The following is an 18,298-nucleotide window of genomic DNA, read 5'->3' as shown; positions in this document are numbered from 1 at the left end:
GAAAAATGATAATCGACAACCAATCTCTTAAAATACAAATGGTTAAATAAACTAAAGGACCAGCTACGGGTTAGTGAGAAAAAAATCATGCAGCCATTAAAACCCGATTTTAAAATTTTAATAGGATTTTCCTACTTAGCAGAAGTGGAAAATGTTCTGGGATAATGTAAAGCAAAAAGCAACACGCAAAAATACATCTGAAGTCTGACTTGAAGACAGACTGGAATGGGAAGAAGAGTCAAAAGTGGTTTGCTCGAGTCAAAAGTGGTTTGCTCGTGGCCGCAGCCCCAGCACCAACCCGTGTGTCTGGCACAAACAAAGCACTTATGGAAAATGTGTTAAATTCATGATTTGCTTATTATTAATTAAATAGTACTTAACATAGCCATACGAGGCCTTTGAAGGTAGAATGATACAATCATAAGGGCATCTATGCCTAACAGGCCGGCTACACTGAAGCTTGATCAGAGTGGTTACTTCTACCAGCGAGCTCTTATCAAGGGGATTAGAGAAGGAATTTGTTGGTGGGCTTATAACTTCTCTATTTTCCCAATTATCCACAGAGGTACTGGGTAGCCTTTATAATATTTTAAGCACTGTCCTTCTTCATGGAGCCTGAAGACCCAGAGGCAGTGGTGTGGTGCGTTTCTGCCACAAATGGAATCTTCCGTTGGGTCTCCCACTTCTACTGGAACATGCTGTTTACCCAGCGCGACAGTCAGGGCTGTCGCCTCTCACAGTTCACTTACAACCAGAAAGGAAAACCCTGCACATTATCGGTGAGGGCAAAGGTCACACACATTGTCCCTTTTCCTCGCCCTTTTTTTTTTTTTTTTTTGGAAGAGCTCTAGGAGGGAATTAAAGGCAGAATCTGCTTTTATGGGAAGAGTTTAAGGAGTTCAATGCTTAAATGTCAAAATTAGGGGCCACCTTGATCACATCCCTGAGCCAAATGTTTCCTTGGGAAACATGTTTTTTGTAAAAAAAGCAGTGGAAACAAAGATAAGATACACCAACACCAGGATCACACTAAACTCACTGAGAAATAACACAGGAAACATAATAAACAACATAAGGTAGAAATTTCATTAGACCCTTTAAGGTGGTATCATTTCGTAGAGGAAAAAAGAATGGACTGGACTCAGGAATCCAAGACCCCCGGTTAGAGCGCCAGCATTGATTCACCACATATAACTCTGGGCTCCTTACTCTACCTTCTCGAGACCTGTATTCTAATCTGTAAAATGGGGGTTTAACCCACCTCACACTGTTGTTGAAAGGCTTAAACGAACTAATAAAGGTAAACTCAAGTAACAGGCATTCAACAAATCTTCCAGTTTTGAGGGAGTCCCTGTTTATTAAAAGAAATGTGGTCACAGTGGAAGAGCTTCTAAGGAAAAGCAGTTAGTCATCAGGCTCACGGAAACATGAGTTTGGTGTTCCTGTGTGAACATGGAGGCTGCAGAACCCAGGGGCCACTTAGCCTGACCTGGTTCACTGAGCAGGCTGTGTGGAGGCAGCAGCAGGCCTCGGACAGAACCGGAGACCTGGGGCCAAAACACCTGGCTTTGTGGCCTCAGTTCCGTCGCTTTCCAGCTATGCCACCTGTGGTCTCAGTTTACACATCTGTAAAATGGCCTCACAAGACACCTTGAAGAAGGCTGTGAGCAAAGCAACCAGGCCGTATCCAGTGCAACCTTTGGTGTGAGATTAGCATATTCCAGGTGACTTTCTAGCACAGTCTTCTGGGGAGGCGGAGCTACAGGCCTTCAGACAAAGAGAACAATTACCACTTGGAAGGTGTGACAGCTTCCCCCTCTGCCAAGCCTGTGCCCCCTAAAGCTGCTGGCACACTGAGTGGCTCCAAAGGTGGCCTCCCACTGACCCAGCCCGGCCAACCCTCGGTAGCAAGCCATTTACTGCCTAACAAAATCCTGCAGGCTCCCAGCTTCGGTCAGATTCTACTCTGAACCAAGTCATTTGTTGAACGGGACTCAATCAATATGCAAATGTGCCCACAGGTAGCATGCCCGCACCCTTACCTTTACTTGGGGGATTCCCTGTAAATGAGGCTCCCAGGTCCTCTCCAGAAAGCAAGTTCAGATAGAGGGAAGAAAGAGGGGCAGAGAAAACTAGAACCGTGGCACCAGAAGACACATTTGCCAATTTCATAATTTTGCATAATGTTCCCTATCTTTATTTTTAAACTGTGCTTATATGGTTTATTTTAGAAATGCTTTTGTGCTATCATACAACTGTGGGGGCAAAGGCACTCATATTTTACAGTTAAAACCCGAGAAGCACAATTTCCACCTTTCCTTTCAGAGGAGGAAACCATTCACCTAAGGTTCACCACTGGCTCATGAACTTGCTCAAGGGATCTGTTAATATAGTTTGGGATGATGGGGAACAAATAAATAAATCACTGACAATGACTCCTTGCTGTGCACATTTTCTATAACCACATCTGTATTCCTTTCTCTGTTAGGCTAAGTCACAGAGTCCCTGAATCCCTTAGGGCTGAAATTAAAGGTCCAAGAACCTCTTACTTAGACTAAACAGCTGCAGGGATGCAATGAAAAACGGAAGGTGAGCCCTACGGCAAGAATTTGAAAGCCTGAGGATGCCTTGACCAGCAGCTGTGCGTCCATCCCTAAAATTCTGTGTCAGACTGTGCATGTACGTAGTTTTTAGGGTTTTTCTCAGTTTGTCCAAGGTCTTCACCAGCTTCCCAAAGGATTCCAAGAGAAATCTCATAAGAAACAGCAGCAGTAGGGATCTCCTGGCGGCCAGAGGGCTTTCAAGTACATCTGTAATTGAAGAAGGAACCCAGTATGTCGAGGGGGGAAATTCAGAAGGCCTCGATTCTAGGGCCACCCACCTCTGCCACTAACCAGTTTCTGAACCGTAAGCAAATCCCTGAGACAGTTCATCCCTCAGTTTCCACATCTGTGAAAAGAGGATACCGGAAGGTGAATGATCACTTAGCTTCAAGACCCTTAAAAATACCAAGATTGGGAAGCGCAGCTTCAGCAAACACAGGGAAAGGTATCAAATAAGCCTGTTCCCAGAAGAGCTGCTTAAAATATTCACCACTGCTTTCCTTGGAGGGGTCAAAGATAGAAGCCACCTCTCATTTCCTTCTCTTTCTTCTATTTCAGAAAGCCAAATTTGAAGCTTCACGATAATGCCCTTGGAAGGGATTTGAACTAGGAAGTTCATGCAAGAAATAGAGGAGCCCTGTAAGGATGCATAAGAAGCTCAAAGGAGTAAAACGAAGTTCTCTACTGCTTCACTACAAGTCATGTAATCACCGCAGTCACTTATTTTAGCCAGTATCATCGACATCTGTTAATATATGTAACTAATGCCAATTAATTATGGGTGTCGTGAAAGTGGATGTTTTAATGTAATCCTGGAAGTCTGGCTCAAAAATATTGCTGTTACAGGAGAAAAAGTATTTGCCCTCATTCCGTGTCTTTTGTTTATACTTTGAGTAATAAATGTCTGATTTTCACAAAAGTGCAGGTGAGATCGAAGTCCTCAACCCCCTTAAGCACTAAATCTTTACCGTCACATAAGGCTCAATTTCACTAAAGGCAACTTTTTTTTTTGTAGTTGATACACTTATATACATTCCGCCGTGCCCTAGCTAGGCTGTGATACCATACATTTTCAATCTAATTATCTGACTCCCTAAGTCCAAAGCAAACTTCTATGTCAGTTGCTTGTGGAGCAAATTAAACTGAAGACTTTTCAGAGGCACCTGCTAATAAAGAAGAGAAGTAGATGAAAACTGATTGAGTTTTTACAAGCCATTACCAAATGAATGTGTCGAGCGCCCCCGGAGCAGTCAAAAGCCCATTCCACAGAAGGATAAACTGATGTTTAAGGTGACAAAAGTCACACGATGCATCAGTCTAAGGAGTGAGACTTACATAACTTGTACAGACCTAACTTCACTATTACTTCCTTCTCTAAAACCCTGAAGAGAGACTAGCATCGGACTTGAGTTCTGCATCTCATGCATGCAAGACAGAGAAAACAAGTGAGGGCAAAGGAGCCGCTCTTAGCTCTGAGTCAAACATGCAGTTGCTGGCTGTGCATTTCTCACCCTGTTTCAGGACTCAGCCTTCATCTGCACGTGTTTCACAGGCGATGGTAAAAGGCAATTATGTTTGCAAGCACTGTTACTCAATGATCAAGAGTTCTGACAATCCAGGGAGAGGAAAGAGTTAAAACTCCAGATAGACCAGGCTAATGAACATAAATGTTCTACTGCAGCATCCTGTCCTACTGAACAAGGTTAGAGCTGGAAAGTGTGCCAAAGGGGAACACGTAAAGCATCCAGAAGTGACTCTGCTGAAGAAATCCCTGCTCGGGAGAAAGAGCAAAACTTGCTTTCCCAACTAAACGCCACTTTTCAGATGAGACTCAATCCTGAGGGCCTGGCCCCTTGTGGTCTTTAAACATAAACCAAAACAAGAGTGTGGGTGTCAGATTTCCTGGCCCCATCCCAAAGAGGTAAAAAAAATTAGTTAAATTTAATTGGCAAAAATTAGAGGTTCTAGGAAACCAATCCTTCCTTCCTTCATTGCCAAGCTCTGGAAAAAGCTTCAGCAGAGAATGTAGAGATTTAGTATTTATTTGGGGGAAGAAGAAGGTAAAGAAGATGATTGTTTTCTGGGACTGAGAGTGTTTCCCAAAGAAATGTACAATTCAGACTTCCTAAACTGATAACTCAGCTCCAGCTCCTCTGAAAGAATGAGGACCACTGAGATCCTTGCACAAAATTCGGGGAGACGGCTTTAGAAGACACCAAAGGGTTAGACTTCATCTCCAGTTACTCCACCATAAGCCAGACAAAGAAATTCCCGAAAGGCTATAAGCATTTTTTTTCTTACAAGCATCCACAGGAACAGGTCAATGTAAATGTCGTGGAAACAAAGCAGTTTATTACTAACCATAGTTAGTTTTCCCTTGTGAGAAAATTTTAATTCATTGCGACTGCACCCAACATTCACACACAACTGTCCCTGAAGAAGAGGGAAATACAGATTCATAATTAACCCTGGCCTCGGGCTTTCTCTTATGCTTGGAAAGCAAGAGGTGTTGGGGGTTGGGGAATCCGAGTGTTTGATACTTTCTTCTTCACTGTCTATGATCGAGGATGGGAGGACTTTAATTTCCCTTCCAATCACTCCCACAGAGGCCTGAGTGTCTGAGGAAATCCACAGACAACAATCAAACTTTTCATTTTCAGGGCTGCCTCCCCACCATAGCCCTTCCCGTGCCAATCAGGTTTGCGAAGCGTTTCCCCTCTTCTGCATTTCATGAATCGACTGCAAAATCTGCACCTCTGCTGAGAGGTTCCCCTTCCTTCCCTGGGTAGCACAAGGCTGCTCTGGTTTTTAACTGGCGTAACGTGGAAATGCACCGTAGGAGCTCACTAACTCTTTCTCAGCCAGATGCAAGTGAGAGTCTGGGGCTCCCACCCCATCTATTCGGGAACTGGCTGCCAACGCTCAGGTTAAAGCAGGTTTGTGGAAACTAGCTTTGACCTCAAATCCCTCATGTGGGTTACTGTCCCTGGAAGGAAAAGGAAGAGAGAGAAAGGCTACAAAGTATACAACTCAGTTACTTAGCAACTAGACAAAACTTGCCTCACTACAGAGGGTAAGGAGGCATCTCACATCCATTCAAAGAGTAACAGTCTCCGATTTACATGCAAATAATAAAGACAAAAGGGAAAGGAAAATCTAAATTAGCAACTGGAGTTTACAGCAGTGTGGCTGAGGCCCTTATTTTAAAATCAGCTTCTTCCTAGGAAGGAGACAGGACACAGACACATGAATGGATGGATGGATGGATGGATGGATGGATGGATGGATGGATGAATGAATGAATGAATGAAAGATCTCAGGCCCAGATCAGTTTGAGGTTTCCCTTCACAGAGGCCAATGCTCCAGAGGGTAGGGAAGAGCCAGGCACGAAAGTTTAGTAGCTAAAATTAAAACACTTCCACCACTAACATAAATTTAAGGCTTACGGAAATTTGACAATTGGAGGCTGGGAAATCCCCAGGAAAACTGTACTCCCGCTCCCCCCCCCCACCCTCCGCCGGCTTGTGAGAAAAAAAAAATAAAATAAAATATCAATCTTGGGAGGGAAGGTTTCCAGACTGTGGGTAGATTTAGAGCCTCCTCGGGGTCCCTAGACCTCCTCACAAACACCCTCCTGTACCCACTGGAGAAGCGGTCTCCAAACTTGGATGAAACCCACACCTTTCACAGGAGACACATCGCCCTGAAGGGTTTCCAAGCAAGAGGGAGACAGGAGCGCCTACTTGGCCCATGAAAGTGCTCCGGGCTTTTCCGCTGGCCTGAACAGATCCAACTCTGGGTCCCCAGCTCCTGGTCACACGCCAGAGCCAGGGCTGCTCAGTCGCAGGCTCAGAGAGGGCCCGTCTGCCCGGCCCCATCCCCCAACCTCACACCTGGCCCAGGTGGGCAGGGCCCGCCAGCTAAGCCACTTACTTCTCATACTCCGTGTTGTCTCTGTCACAGCGAGAATCCTTGTGCTTTTGCCAGTCTTTGCCATGCTTGCAGGTGGTGAGGAGCACCACATCCTCCCCATTATGGACGTGATATAAGGCATTCCTGGTGTCTGACCCTATCCCTGTCAGGTACCTCTTCCCCTTGAATACCAGCATATACTTCCTGAGAGGAGGGATGGTGTTAAACTTCAAAAACCCCCTCTCCCCTCCTGTCCTGGGATGATCCTTAGAAAAGAGGGGAATGGAAACATCAAAGTTGGGTCGGAAGTTTTCAGTACTGATGCTGGCTTTGGCCAGCATCGCCTGGCCGATGTCAAACCCCACGTCCTCTGTGTAGTCAGGCCAAGTGCCGGAATATAAATTAAAAATTAAATGATTCCTACCATTGTTCCACAAGTGGAGACTCTGCACTTTGGATCTCAAATTGTGCACATACTGAGGTGACAGCTGGTCTCTGTCTAAAGTATCCAGACTCAGGACAAAGAGGCACGCCTGGCTGGGGTCCGAGGTGTAGAACCTGGAGCCCTCGATGGCCGCTAGAATGTTTTGGTAACTTTCGGCGATTTTCTCCCCTTTTTGCTGCGGGTACACGTAGACTTTGAAGCCGTTTTTCTTGCAAAGGGTGAAATCGAAGCAGGACTCCATGCGGCACTTCTTGCCTTTGTAGATGCTCGAGTTGGCGTCTCGCTTCTGCCGGGGGGATATGTGCACGCTGGAATCCTCGTTTTCCAACTGATCCCAAGGAACGAAGGGGCGCAGAGCGTCCGGGAAGCGGGGCCAGAAATGATCCGGACTCGGGTGGTGCAAGCCATTCCGACCGCTGTGCTCTTCTCTCCGGCTGTGGCTCCTTGATGCCCTAAACTGCAAGCCTCCGAAATAAAACAAAAGGGCGAGACAAGAGCCAGCTGAGAGCAGGATGAAATAGCGTTTTTTGGCCTGCATGTGTCCTGCCTGGGTCAAGAGGATTGTAAATAAACACAAGAATCACCCAAGTTTCCCAATCAACACTTTCAGCTCCAGTCCGCCATCTTCCCGCCTGTAAAGACTTCAAACTCTCCGCTCCCACCTTCTCTGGATGCCTTTCCCCAAGCCGTGGACTGATCCAGCGCATGTGGGCGATTTCTTTAACTTTCTCCCCTTCGGTCTTTCATCTTTGGGTTGCACAATGGACGGGAGAAAGCGGGGCTGAATATTCCTCACCCAGGGCGGGCGAGCAGCGGACTGTAATTTTCTTGCATGCAACAAGACGGAGGAAAAGAAAGAGAGGGGGGGGAAAAAAGCTCCCGATGCCCAATCAATGGCAAAACGAAGTGATTTCCCTGCCTCTCGGATTCCTCTCGGCAGCGTGGAAAACGAGCCCCGGGAAAGCAACTTCAACTCATCCACACTCCCGTGCAGAGCACTCCGGTTCCAACAAGTCAGCCGATCCCCGGGTTCAGCCGGCTAGTGCATCTTGCAGCTGGGGCGCCGTAACCTCACAAATCCCTGCATCTCTCTTTATTCCCTTCTGCAGCGGCTCCAAGACTCCGGCGGTGTTTACTCCTGCGCTCGCGGGGCCGGCCCCCGGGACGCGCGGCGGCCCGGCTGGAGGCGGCGGCGGCGGCGCTGGGCGACGGCGGCGGCGCGTCCTCCCCGCGGGCAGTGCCGGCCCCGAGCGGCGCTTCGCAGGCCCCCGCGCGATCGCCGCCGACCGCCGCGTTCGGTCGCCGAATGTTACCCGGTTCTGAATGTTACACTTACACATTCCATTCCCGACACGACAGCGCTGACCTCATCCATCCACGCAGCCCGCGCTGCCATTGGCCGAGCGTCACGTCCGGGGGGGGCGGTGCTTCCGCTGCGCCCATTCATAACCCCCCGGCCGCCGGCAGAGGCGCCGGCGCGGCGAGGGGCGCGGGGGCGCGGGGGCCCCGGGGCGCCTCGGCCGCGGCCGCGGCCGGCAGGCGGAGCGCGGGGACGGGCCGGCGTGAGCCCCGCGGGCCCAGAGGGCGCCCGGGCCGAGAGCCGGGCCTGGGCCGCGCCGCCTGCAGCCGCCACGCCGGGAGCCAGCGCCGCCCAGAGGCACCCGAGGGCGCGCGGCCGCCGGGGAAGCGGGCACCGGCCGGCTCTCCCCGGGCGCCCCCGTAAGCCCCGTCTTCTGGGCTGCCCGCCGGGACCGCCTCCCCGGGCAGACGGCAGGGAGTGTGCGGGTTCCTGGGGAAGGACGCTCGAAAACGGAGCGGTGAGGCGAGCCCGAGGGAGGGGGAGGGGAGAGAGACTTCAAAGAACGCGGCCGCCGGCCCGAAGGAAGCCTCTCCCCGCCCACCTTCCACCCTCTGAGGACCAGTATTTTAATTTCCTACCGAGCGTTTAAGCAGGTCCCTTATTCCCTGCATCGCCCATCTTTGCTTTTTCTTACCCCAAGGACACACCCCAGCTCCCCCAACTAAAGCGAAAATATTCTAATCAAGAGGAGTCGTTGCAATTCATGTCTGTTTCTGTGCTGAGAAAAGACACCTATTCTGAATTCTCATTACGTGCACGTCCTTTCCTTGCTTCCTGAAGCCTCGACGTCTATTCCCTCGACGTCTGTTCTGTAGAAAGCTTCCAAGAGATCCGATCACGGTGAAGAAAAGATTTTCTAACGGTTAAGGAGGAACTGGTAAATTCCAGCCGGTCCCAGTCCCTAACTAACGGGATGTTCTCCTCTCTGCAGTGGCGGGGTGCTGGTTTCTAAGGAGACGTCTCCTAGGAATGGATGACTAGTAGCACTGCCAACTGTCCCAGCTGTGGAAGGGAAGCTTGGGGCAGGAAATGACCTTATTTCCAGTTAGTGCAAGATGGTTGGACGTTCTTTCGACTGCCCACCCACCCTGCGGCCCCTAGCTCCAGCTTCCCCCAGGGAACTTCACTAGGCGGCGCAGATGAAGACCTGCGATCTCTCTGGAGGTGTCCTCCAGGCCCACGAAGATGTGCGAGCTCCCAGACGAGGTTTCTGGTCAAAGCGAGCTTCCTGGCCTCAGAGCCCCGACTTCTGTTCTCCAGAGAACATCTCCCGCCCTCTTCCCTCGCTGAAGTCCACAGGGTCTGGCCGAGCTGGACAAAGAGTTGCCTAGGGCAGCAAGCTGTTTTGTGATTGTTTATTATGGGAGTGACTGGGAGCTAGGGACAGATGCTTCCCGGCTTCCCTCAGGCTGCAAAAACTCTGAGCAGGGTGTGGACGAAGGGCATGGTTATAACAAGGCAGGGTGAAATGACCCAGTGGAAAATTTTAGACATTTGTTGTTTCAGATTTGTTTTAATAAAGGGGGGAAGGGGCATGGGTGGGACATTACTGTACATTCCCGAAGCCTCTCCCTATTTCTGATGAGCTAGCTTTTCCAGATTTGATTTGTACCCCCTGCACAATTCGGAGAGGGCTGGGACAGAAATGAGGGTCCAGTCATCTTCCAAATATGACAATGATGCAGATAAATGCAGTGATTGAAACCATATGTGACCCTGGGCTCTCCCCAGCCTGGGGTTGGGAGCCTGAGAGCGGCCATCTGAGGCAGGGATCCTTCTGCTGAGATCAGGATGCGGATTATCTGGGCTCCATGAGAAGTTGGGTGTGTGGGGGAGTTTAGCTCCTCTATATGCTACCAGGTGTCCTACGTGACCTTAGGGGGAGCCAGCGACCATTCTTATTCTTTTGCATTCTCTTCCTGCTTTGGCACACGTTTTGTTTTTTGTTATTTTTTAATTTTTTAATGTTTTTATTTATTTGTGAGAGAGAGAGTGTGAGCGGGGAGGGTCAGAGAGAGGGAGACACAGAATCTGAAGCAGGCTCCAGGCTCTGAGCTGTCAGCACAGAGCCCGACGCGAGGCTCAAACCCACGAACCGTGAGATCATGACCTGAGCCGAAGTCAGACGCTTAACCCACTGAGCCGCCCAGGTGCCCCACGCGTTTCTTGTCTTAACTAAGCATTGCCGATTCCCTCCTCCCCTGTACCGGGGTTATCCAGCCCTACTGTCTGTTTCACAGTGATGTATGTTGTGAGAAGCATTTTGGTACTGAAAGTTAGAAAAAACTTGGATTCAGACCCCAAATCTGCCATTTACTAGTGCCTTGGGCATGTGGCCTAATCTCACTTCTCAGTTTCTCAATTAAAAAGTCAGAGTAATAACATCTTGGGGGGGGGTGGGGGCAGGCTCTTTGAATTTGTAAACTGTAAATTGCTCCACACGTGTAACATTTTTTGCCCAAGTTCCACATTTCAAAATCCAACTGAAATCTAAAGTAGCCCCTGCAAATGGCATCATTACATCTCCCCGTTTTATTTTCTCCCTAGCGCTTTTCATTAGCTGAAATCTTTTATTTGTTCATTTGTTTACTGTCTGTATTTCTTCACTGTGAGAGAAGCTCCCTGAGAGCAGGGGCCCTGTCTGTCTTCCTCACTCCCCAGTCCCCAAAGCCTACGTTCCTGGCACATGGGTAGAGCACAGTCACTGATGTGAATGATGAATGAATTACTAAAATTCAACCTCACCACTGGAGCACACTTGAAAGGAGAGCCCACCCTGCCCTGCCGCGGCAGGACTAAGTCTCTTGCTCACAGCAGAAAAATTACAAACCAGGAATATCTTAACAGAGGGCAAATCAGTGCAACATAAATCCTCCAACATTGTATGTCAGATTGTGTAATGCCTCTGGTCAAAGGCCTTAAGGCATCTCTGTCTCCCGAAGCCCACATGCCCTCATAATGTAAGTAAGATTCTTCAGGATCTGATCTGTCTTAGATCTCTTCCCCAGATGCCTGTCTCATTTCCTGCTAATAACACTCCCCCCATCCCAGTCTAGTCTTTCTTCTCCAGCCAGACTGGCTTCCTTGGTGTTTCTCATATGTACCCAACATGGTCCTGCCTCAAGGCCTTTGCACACCCTCGGCTCTGCCAGTCTGTCCCCAGTGTCCACGTGGCACACTCCATCACTTCTTTGCAGTCTCTCCTCAAATGCAACTTTACTGTTGAGGCCACTTCTGACCTCCCTAAATAAAACAGCAATCCTTCCCTCGTTTTCCTACCCTGTCACCCCCACTTTTTTTTCCTTAATGATAATCAACATCTATCATACTATATGTTGATTGTTAATTTATCATTTATCCATTGTATCTAGAATGTGAGCTCCATGAGGCAAGGATGTGGTATTTTTGTTCTCTATTATATCCCCAGCACCCACAACAATGCCCATCACTAAAAAAGTTATTTGTTGAGCTAATTAATTTGACCCCATTGTATATAGAGCAAACAGAGAATGTTCAAGGCTAGAGTTCTATTGTAAAACACACACACACACACACACACACACACACACACACACCCCTCCAGCTATCCCACTATTCAAGTCTTGCTTAATTTCCTCTTCCAGGAATAATTTTTTCCCCCAGCTGAAAATAGCAAGGCACACACGAAACCCAGAAGATGTGGATTCTCATCTTGGCTCCGTCAACTCCATAACCTTGAAGCTTTGGATTCTCATTGGTGAAATCAGGAGTAACTGTCATGCTCAGCTCACTGGACCACTGTGAGAATCAAATGAGAACAAATGGATAATGTATGAGAAAGCTTTCTGCAGCCCACAATGCACATAGCAAATGTAAGGTCTGGTCATCACACTCTAGGACAGATACAGACACAAGCGCATGAGATCATGTTTCCATGCTGACAGCATTAAATACGTGAAATATCACCTACCAAACACAAGAGTTTCCAGATGCTTTATAGACTCTGGGATGGTCACTGACTGTTGTAAGCAAACAGGAAAAGGGAAGAAGGAAAACTCACCAATGGACAAAAAGCAAAGAAGATTTTTTAAATGTACAAGCACCAAAGGCATAAATGCTTTTCAAGGGTCGACAATTATATTTTCTATAAGAGAAAAAAATTGACTCCACAGTGGGAAAACAAACTAAAATATTGAACTTAACAAATATTTAAATTCTCTAAAATGTAACTTTACAGTTGACTGGTAAGGCAATCCAATCTTCATAAAGTTATACACTTTTTTCTTAAATTTGATGTGGGCACCAAAACACATCATGTTTTGGTGATGTGTGGTGGGGTCTTTGACAGTAAGTATACCTAGCTCCTAAAAAGGCTGGAGCCCCTGTTGGCTACATGCTGATGGACTGGTTGCAGAAGATGGGAAAAGATGGCTGAAAAGAGTTGGGGCATTGTGAAGGAGTGGAAAACAGCCCAACGAGGAAACAGGAGCCAGGAAACTCGGGGAAGCCTGGAGCATACGGTTTCTGAATACTAGGCCTTGAGGGTTCCATCTGGAAAACACAGGGTAGGACTCCGTGATCCCTTTCCATCTGAAACAGTCAAAGATGCCCTGTTTAGACTTACCTCCACTGAAAAGGTAAGGAAAATTGAAGCGGAAGTGAGAGGCTCCATCAGGCCTCTGCAGGGCAGGGCAGCCAAGCAGGAAAATGGACCAAAGACCAAACAAGGGCAATTCTCCCATGGATGTATCAAATCCTGAGGCAGCTACTTTATATACATGGTCTCTGTGATCCTCACAAGTTTCCCAGGGCACAAGTACTATCCTTATTCTCTGTCACAAATCAGAAAACAAAAACTCAATCTTGGGAAGGGACTCCTGGAAATTCATTCATTCATTCATCCTTTCATCCATTCATTCACTGACCAATACTTTTTGAGCATCTATGCTGTGTAAGGCATGGTGCCAGACATAGGCAGGCTTCTCTGTTGCAGGGGGCTGGCCGATGCACTGCAGGATGTTTAGCCACATCCCTGCCTCTACCAAACAGATGCCAATAGCAGTCCCCCCGCCCCACCTGCATCTCTGGTTGACACCAAAAACATCTCTAGACGTTGCTAACTGCCCGTACGAGGCAAAATCACCTAATCTAGTTAAATGACTTACCCAAGGTCAGTTGATTTTCAAGTGGAGAATTGAGAATTTGACTTTCATCTTCTGACTCCATCCCTGGGCTATACCACAACACTGCAGCTCCGTTTAGAGAGTCTAATTTATCTCCTTTCTGTAAGTCACCCTGATAAAAAAAAATCTCATAGACATTAATTTAAGACACTTTTATTAAGAACTTCTTATGTACAAGGCACGCTTGTAGACACTTGAGATCCACGGTATAAAAAGTAGATAAGGTGGCTGCTCTCATTCTGATGGGGAGATAATAAAAGAGCAAATAAATAAATAGCCCAGATAATTTCAAATAGTTCTAATCAAAGGATTAGGGCATAGGGTAGGATGAAGGAGAGCAGGGAAGCTCACCTTAAGTAGGTGACTGATGAAAGTCTCTCTGAGGCGCTAGCATTTCAGCTGACATCTCATTGATGAGGAAAGAGCCCTGGGAAGAGTGTATCAGGGAAAGTGTCTGGCTAGTACAAAGGTCTGGAGGCAAAGTGAGTTTGAAAAATTAGAGGTGGTTTTCCAACCTCAGCAGTTATCAGAATCACCAGATGGGTTGGTGAAAACACAGATGGCCGGGGCCTGCCCCCAGAGTTTTCTGATCCAGTAGATCTGGGGGTGTGACCCAAGAATGTGCCTTTCCAACAGCTTCCCAGGTGATGCTGACGCTGCAGATCCAGGGACCATACTTTGAGAACCACTGAGTGAGCGCATCAGCAGAAAGCTTACTGTTTCGGGAGGGTGCTGAATGCAGGGAAGAAGGTCAGGAGATGAGATCAGAGAAACTGCAGGAAATTGAGCGTGCCTGGCACTGCAGGTGGGTGAAGTGTTGGCATTTTATTTTCTGTGGGGTGGGGTAGGCCTTGGCGACTTTAAGCAGGGGAGTGATGTGATACGATCTCCATTTTTTTCACAGCTCCCTCTAGCTGACGGAAGGGCAAAAGTGGAAGCAGGGAGTCAAGTTAGTGTACCTAGTACATATTTCTGATAGTCTTGATTCCTTAGGATAACAACCACTGCAAACCAGGATAGCAAGCCAGGAAGGGAAGGAGAATGTCAAGTCTTTTGTTCATGACCCAGAAACGATGACAATCAGAGTCGAGCCATAGGCCTTGTCACTGGACACTTAGCCTGTGATTGATAATTAGGCAAGATAGCTTGCCTTAGCATATATCAAAACCGCACATTTAAATTGAGAATTCTCTTTATGAGAATCAAGCTCCAATGCTAATCAACAAAGAGTTGATACAGTCCAAGCCATATATATTTATATTTAACTGTGCCTTTGGTACGTGTTTAACAACTTGAACTGCTACTCCCAGTGACAGGACAGGCTCCTGTTGGTGAATGCTTTCTGAGGGACAAAGAGTGACCAAGATGTTGCCCTTAGAGAAATCTGGGTGCCATCCTAGGAGTCTTATAAAAGTTTTACTGACCCCTGGTGGAAGACACAGACATTCTGCCCTGCTAGCTTGTCTGGGTATCTTCTGTTTTCTCCAGACTTTCATCCCGTTAGCAATGTGTGTACCACACAGCCTTTGCCTTCTACAGACTCAAAAAAACAAGACATGGAAAGAAACGATCACAATAAAACTGGATCTATAGTGTAATTTACTAGAGGAAGAAGTGGCTAAATTTGTGTGGGCTCTTATTAACGTGTATGGATCTGTTTAATAGATGGGTAACTGAGAGAAAATGAGAGATGGAAATGTCAACTATGGAAGGTGATGAAATCAGGAAGTCACCCACTACTCTAGCCAATGTTTCCCATTAGACTGTAACACATTTTATTATGCAGTAGTCTGTCAATGCTCCTTGACCCCCTCCTTTTTTTTCTTTTTATAACTTCTGATACCCAGTAGAATCAAATTTGTCTTCACCTCTGTCAGCAGAATTTTTTTTTAATCACCCGGCACTTCTGGGTTACTATGCAACAATAATTCCTGATGTTCATAATGGTAACTGTGACACCCTGTAGGATCATAACTGCCAACTTGCTGGAGGGAGATTATACCAAGTCTAGTCCTATTTCAGTGATTTAAGTGTATTTCATGATTGCCAAAAATTAAAGTTAGTGAACTATGTATAGTATATGGGCTAACTTTTTTTTTTTTAAGTTTATTTATTTTCAGAGAGACATGAGAACATGCAAGTAAGGAAGGGACAGAGGGAGAGGGTGCGAGAGAGAATCCCAAGCAGGCTCTGTGCACAGACCTCAGTCACCCAGGCGCCCCATGTGGTAGCTTGTTATTAGCACAGTGTATAAGATGGGTTCTAGAGGTAGTTATTTGAATGCTGCATTGTGGGGAGGGGTGCTGGGTGGCTTAGTTTGTTGAGTGTCTGACTCTCTTGATTTAGGCTCAGGTCAAGATCTGACAGTTTGTGGGTCCAAGCCCCATGTTGGGCTCTGCGCTGAGAGTGCAAAGCCTGCTTGGGAATACCTCTCTGTCCCTTCCCCGACTGCACTTGTGTGCACTCCCTCTTTCTCTAAAACAAACAAATAAACATCAAATGCTGTCTTGGATGCTCCAAGGCTGTCTGATCGAATTTCTTCTGTTTCTATGAAGCCTAGATTCTTGAGGTCTTAAGAGGAAGTCTTCAGGCCAATTTCAGAGACTATAGCCTTTCTAAATAAGTAAAAACGCATACCTACATCTACAAAATTCTGCATGTCTGGAGACTCATTTTGAAAACTTACATTCTAAACAAACAAAACCATTCCTCTAATTATAAACTCTACATAACTTTAGGTCCGCCCTAGGACATCAACCTCCCAGTAATTTTAGCTCAATTTCTGTCTCTTTACACTTGTATTCTTCATTTCCCAGAGACTGGTCACATTGTGGAAGTGCAGACAGCTCAGGAACTATAAGAGAAAGTTGTGAAGAAGACTAGTATTTAAACACAGTTTGATACATTTATATGTAAATTTCAGTATGAGCTTCGTCTCTCTTTAAATCTGAATATTTAAATGTCACAAAAGCAGACTACAAATATACCTTCTGGCTTGAAGTACGCCTTGAGAAGGGAATTGCCCACAGAAGCGTGATCCATGATTTCTCTAATTGTTCTCCCTTACTGGGGATTTTAGCCTGAGTTAGCCTACCTTAGCTGCTGGCCCAATAATTCCTTATCATGCAGGGAAAAATGCAGACTTTAGTCCTACTTAAGCCTGGAGAAGCCTGGTTCCTTTCTTGTTCTTTTAGGCCTGTGGGGACTTGTTGCTAATGGGAACCCCTAGTCAAAGACTTCTCCAGGCGCAATGCAGACAGGCCTCACTGCTTTGTAAAACTTCCCCTCCCCACTACTTCTTGTCCTCAACCCCACCTGACCCCACCCCTGACAGCCTCTCCATCTAATCTCACATCTGACCTATCACCCTGCCTTGGCTTGTCCGATCTTGGAATTCTTGGCAACAGAAACTGCCAATTGCTGTAAATTCCGTGCTGCTTTGACAAGGAGAATGCTAATCCCTTTGAGTTTAAGAAGAGACCACCAGATCTGCTTTTGAGGGCCAGATCACTCACATCACCCGGGTGGGGGGTGCCCTAATGCAGTCCTGACCACATGGAGGAGCCCTGGATGGGGAGAATGAGCTCCCGCTTGGCCCACAGCCCAGTTCCCGTAATCCTAATCGTGGATACTGTCTCCTGGCTGTGACCTGGAGAACCTTTCTGAGATTTCCCTGTCTGGTCTGGTATTACAGTGTTGGTCTTCTAGTCGTTCAACTGTATACACTTCTATTTGTGCAGAATATTTACTTAATGAGCTGCATTCCTTTGGAGGCAGGGGAGTGGAGTCATTGAACACCAGAGCTTTGGAATCTGGCCACCTGGATTCAGTTACGGTTCTACACTAGACTGGCTGTGACTTTAGGCAAGTTCATAAAGGGGTCTAAGCCTCAGTTTCCCCATCATCCCCCCCCCTCCGAATAATAACTACTTCAGATGTACACGAAATAATGCATATAAAACAATTCAGTGCCCAGCACCTAGGAGGAGGGACTTAGTAAATGTTAAATGGCATAATGGCCTCCCACACCCCCACCCCTTACCACTTCCCCAGCAGCCCCTTAGAGTAAAAGTGACTTGGTTTCACATTCTGTTTTTTCAGCAGTTTTGTCTCCCAGAATTTAAATTAATGTCCTTCATGATTAAGATTGACATTTCAGCAAATCATGCTGAAGTGTTCCAGTGGCTGGGAAAGGACATGTTCATTCATTCATTTATCCACTCAATAAATATTTATTGAATGCCTACTATGTCCCAGGGAGGGCATTGGGCACTGGGCATGCACCATGTGAGGAAAATGGGCCACCTGTTAGCCCTTAGAGTAAAGTCTACTCAGGGAGAGGATGGGAGCAGGAAAATAAACAAATTAAGTAAATGCCAAATTCTTGTGCTGCTCAGGAAACGAAAAGTACCGTAAAATGGAGGCGTTATTTAAGCAGAGTGATCAGGAAGATTTCCTTGAGGAGGTATTGAAGCCCACAGAGGAAGGACTTGCAAGGACTGAGAGGAGTGGGAGAGGGAGTGGGAAGAGAAGCCTTCAGAGGGCTGAAGAGCAGATGCCAACATCTGAAGGTCAGATAAACTGGGCTGCCTGATGTAGGCGCAGGAAACAGGACCAAGGGGCTGGAACTTCGTGAATAACACACCCAGGTCCTGCATTCAAGCAGCTTCTGCCAAAGGAACCTGTTTGTGATGATAGGTTTGTTAGTTTTCCATACATAAAAAGAAAAAAAGGGAGCTCAGGAAAACTGAGGCGAGAGGTTGGGGGAGAATGAAGCCCATATCTTCTATTCTTTTCCAACCCTCCAACCACCGCA

At 47.0% G+C, this 18,298-nt stretch overlaps 1 protein-coding gene and 1 long non-coding RNA gene across 3 annotated transcripts in view; both read right to left on the bottom strand.

The window, feature by feature from the left end:
* EXT1 (exostosin glycosyltransferase 1) overlaps positions 1-8,257 on the bottom strand; it is a 287,664-nt gene extending 279,407 nt beyond the window's left edge. The window contains exon 1 of the mRNA XM_039227216.1: positions 6,537-8,257. Coding sequence (XP_039083147.1) covers positions 6,537-7,498 — 962 coding nt within the window. The 5' untranslated portion in view covers positions 7,499-8,257. The remainder of the gene's footprint in view (positions 1-6,536) is intronic.
* A 2,158-nt stretch (positions 8,258-10,415) lies between these two features.
* Positions 10,416-18,298, bottom strand: part of LOC120228695 — a 52,528-nt gene continuing 44,645 nt past the window's right edge. For both annotated transcript variants that reach the window (XR_005527572.1, XR_005527573.1), the window contains 2 exons: positions 13,465-13,594; positions 10,416-12,097 (listed from right to left, as the gene is read on the bottom strand). This is a non-coding gene — a long non-coding RNA (uncharacterized LOC120228695). The remainder of the gene's footprint in view (positions 12,098-13,464; positions 13,595-18,298) is intronic.

Source organism: Hyaena hyaena, unplaced genomic scaffold (genome assembly GCF_003009895.1).
Source record: "Hyaena hyaena isolate Hyena2069 unplaced genomic scaffold, ASM300989v1 scaffold_26, whole genome shotgun sequence".
NCBI classification, from domain to species: Eukaryota; Metazoa; Chordata; class Mammalia; order Carnivora; family Hyaenidae; genus Hyaena; species Hyaena hyaena.
Note: the sequence above shows the minus strand (reverse complement) of the source record. Positions and strands in the feature narration are given on the sequence as shown.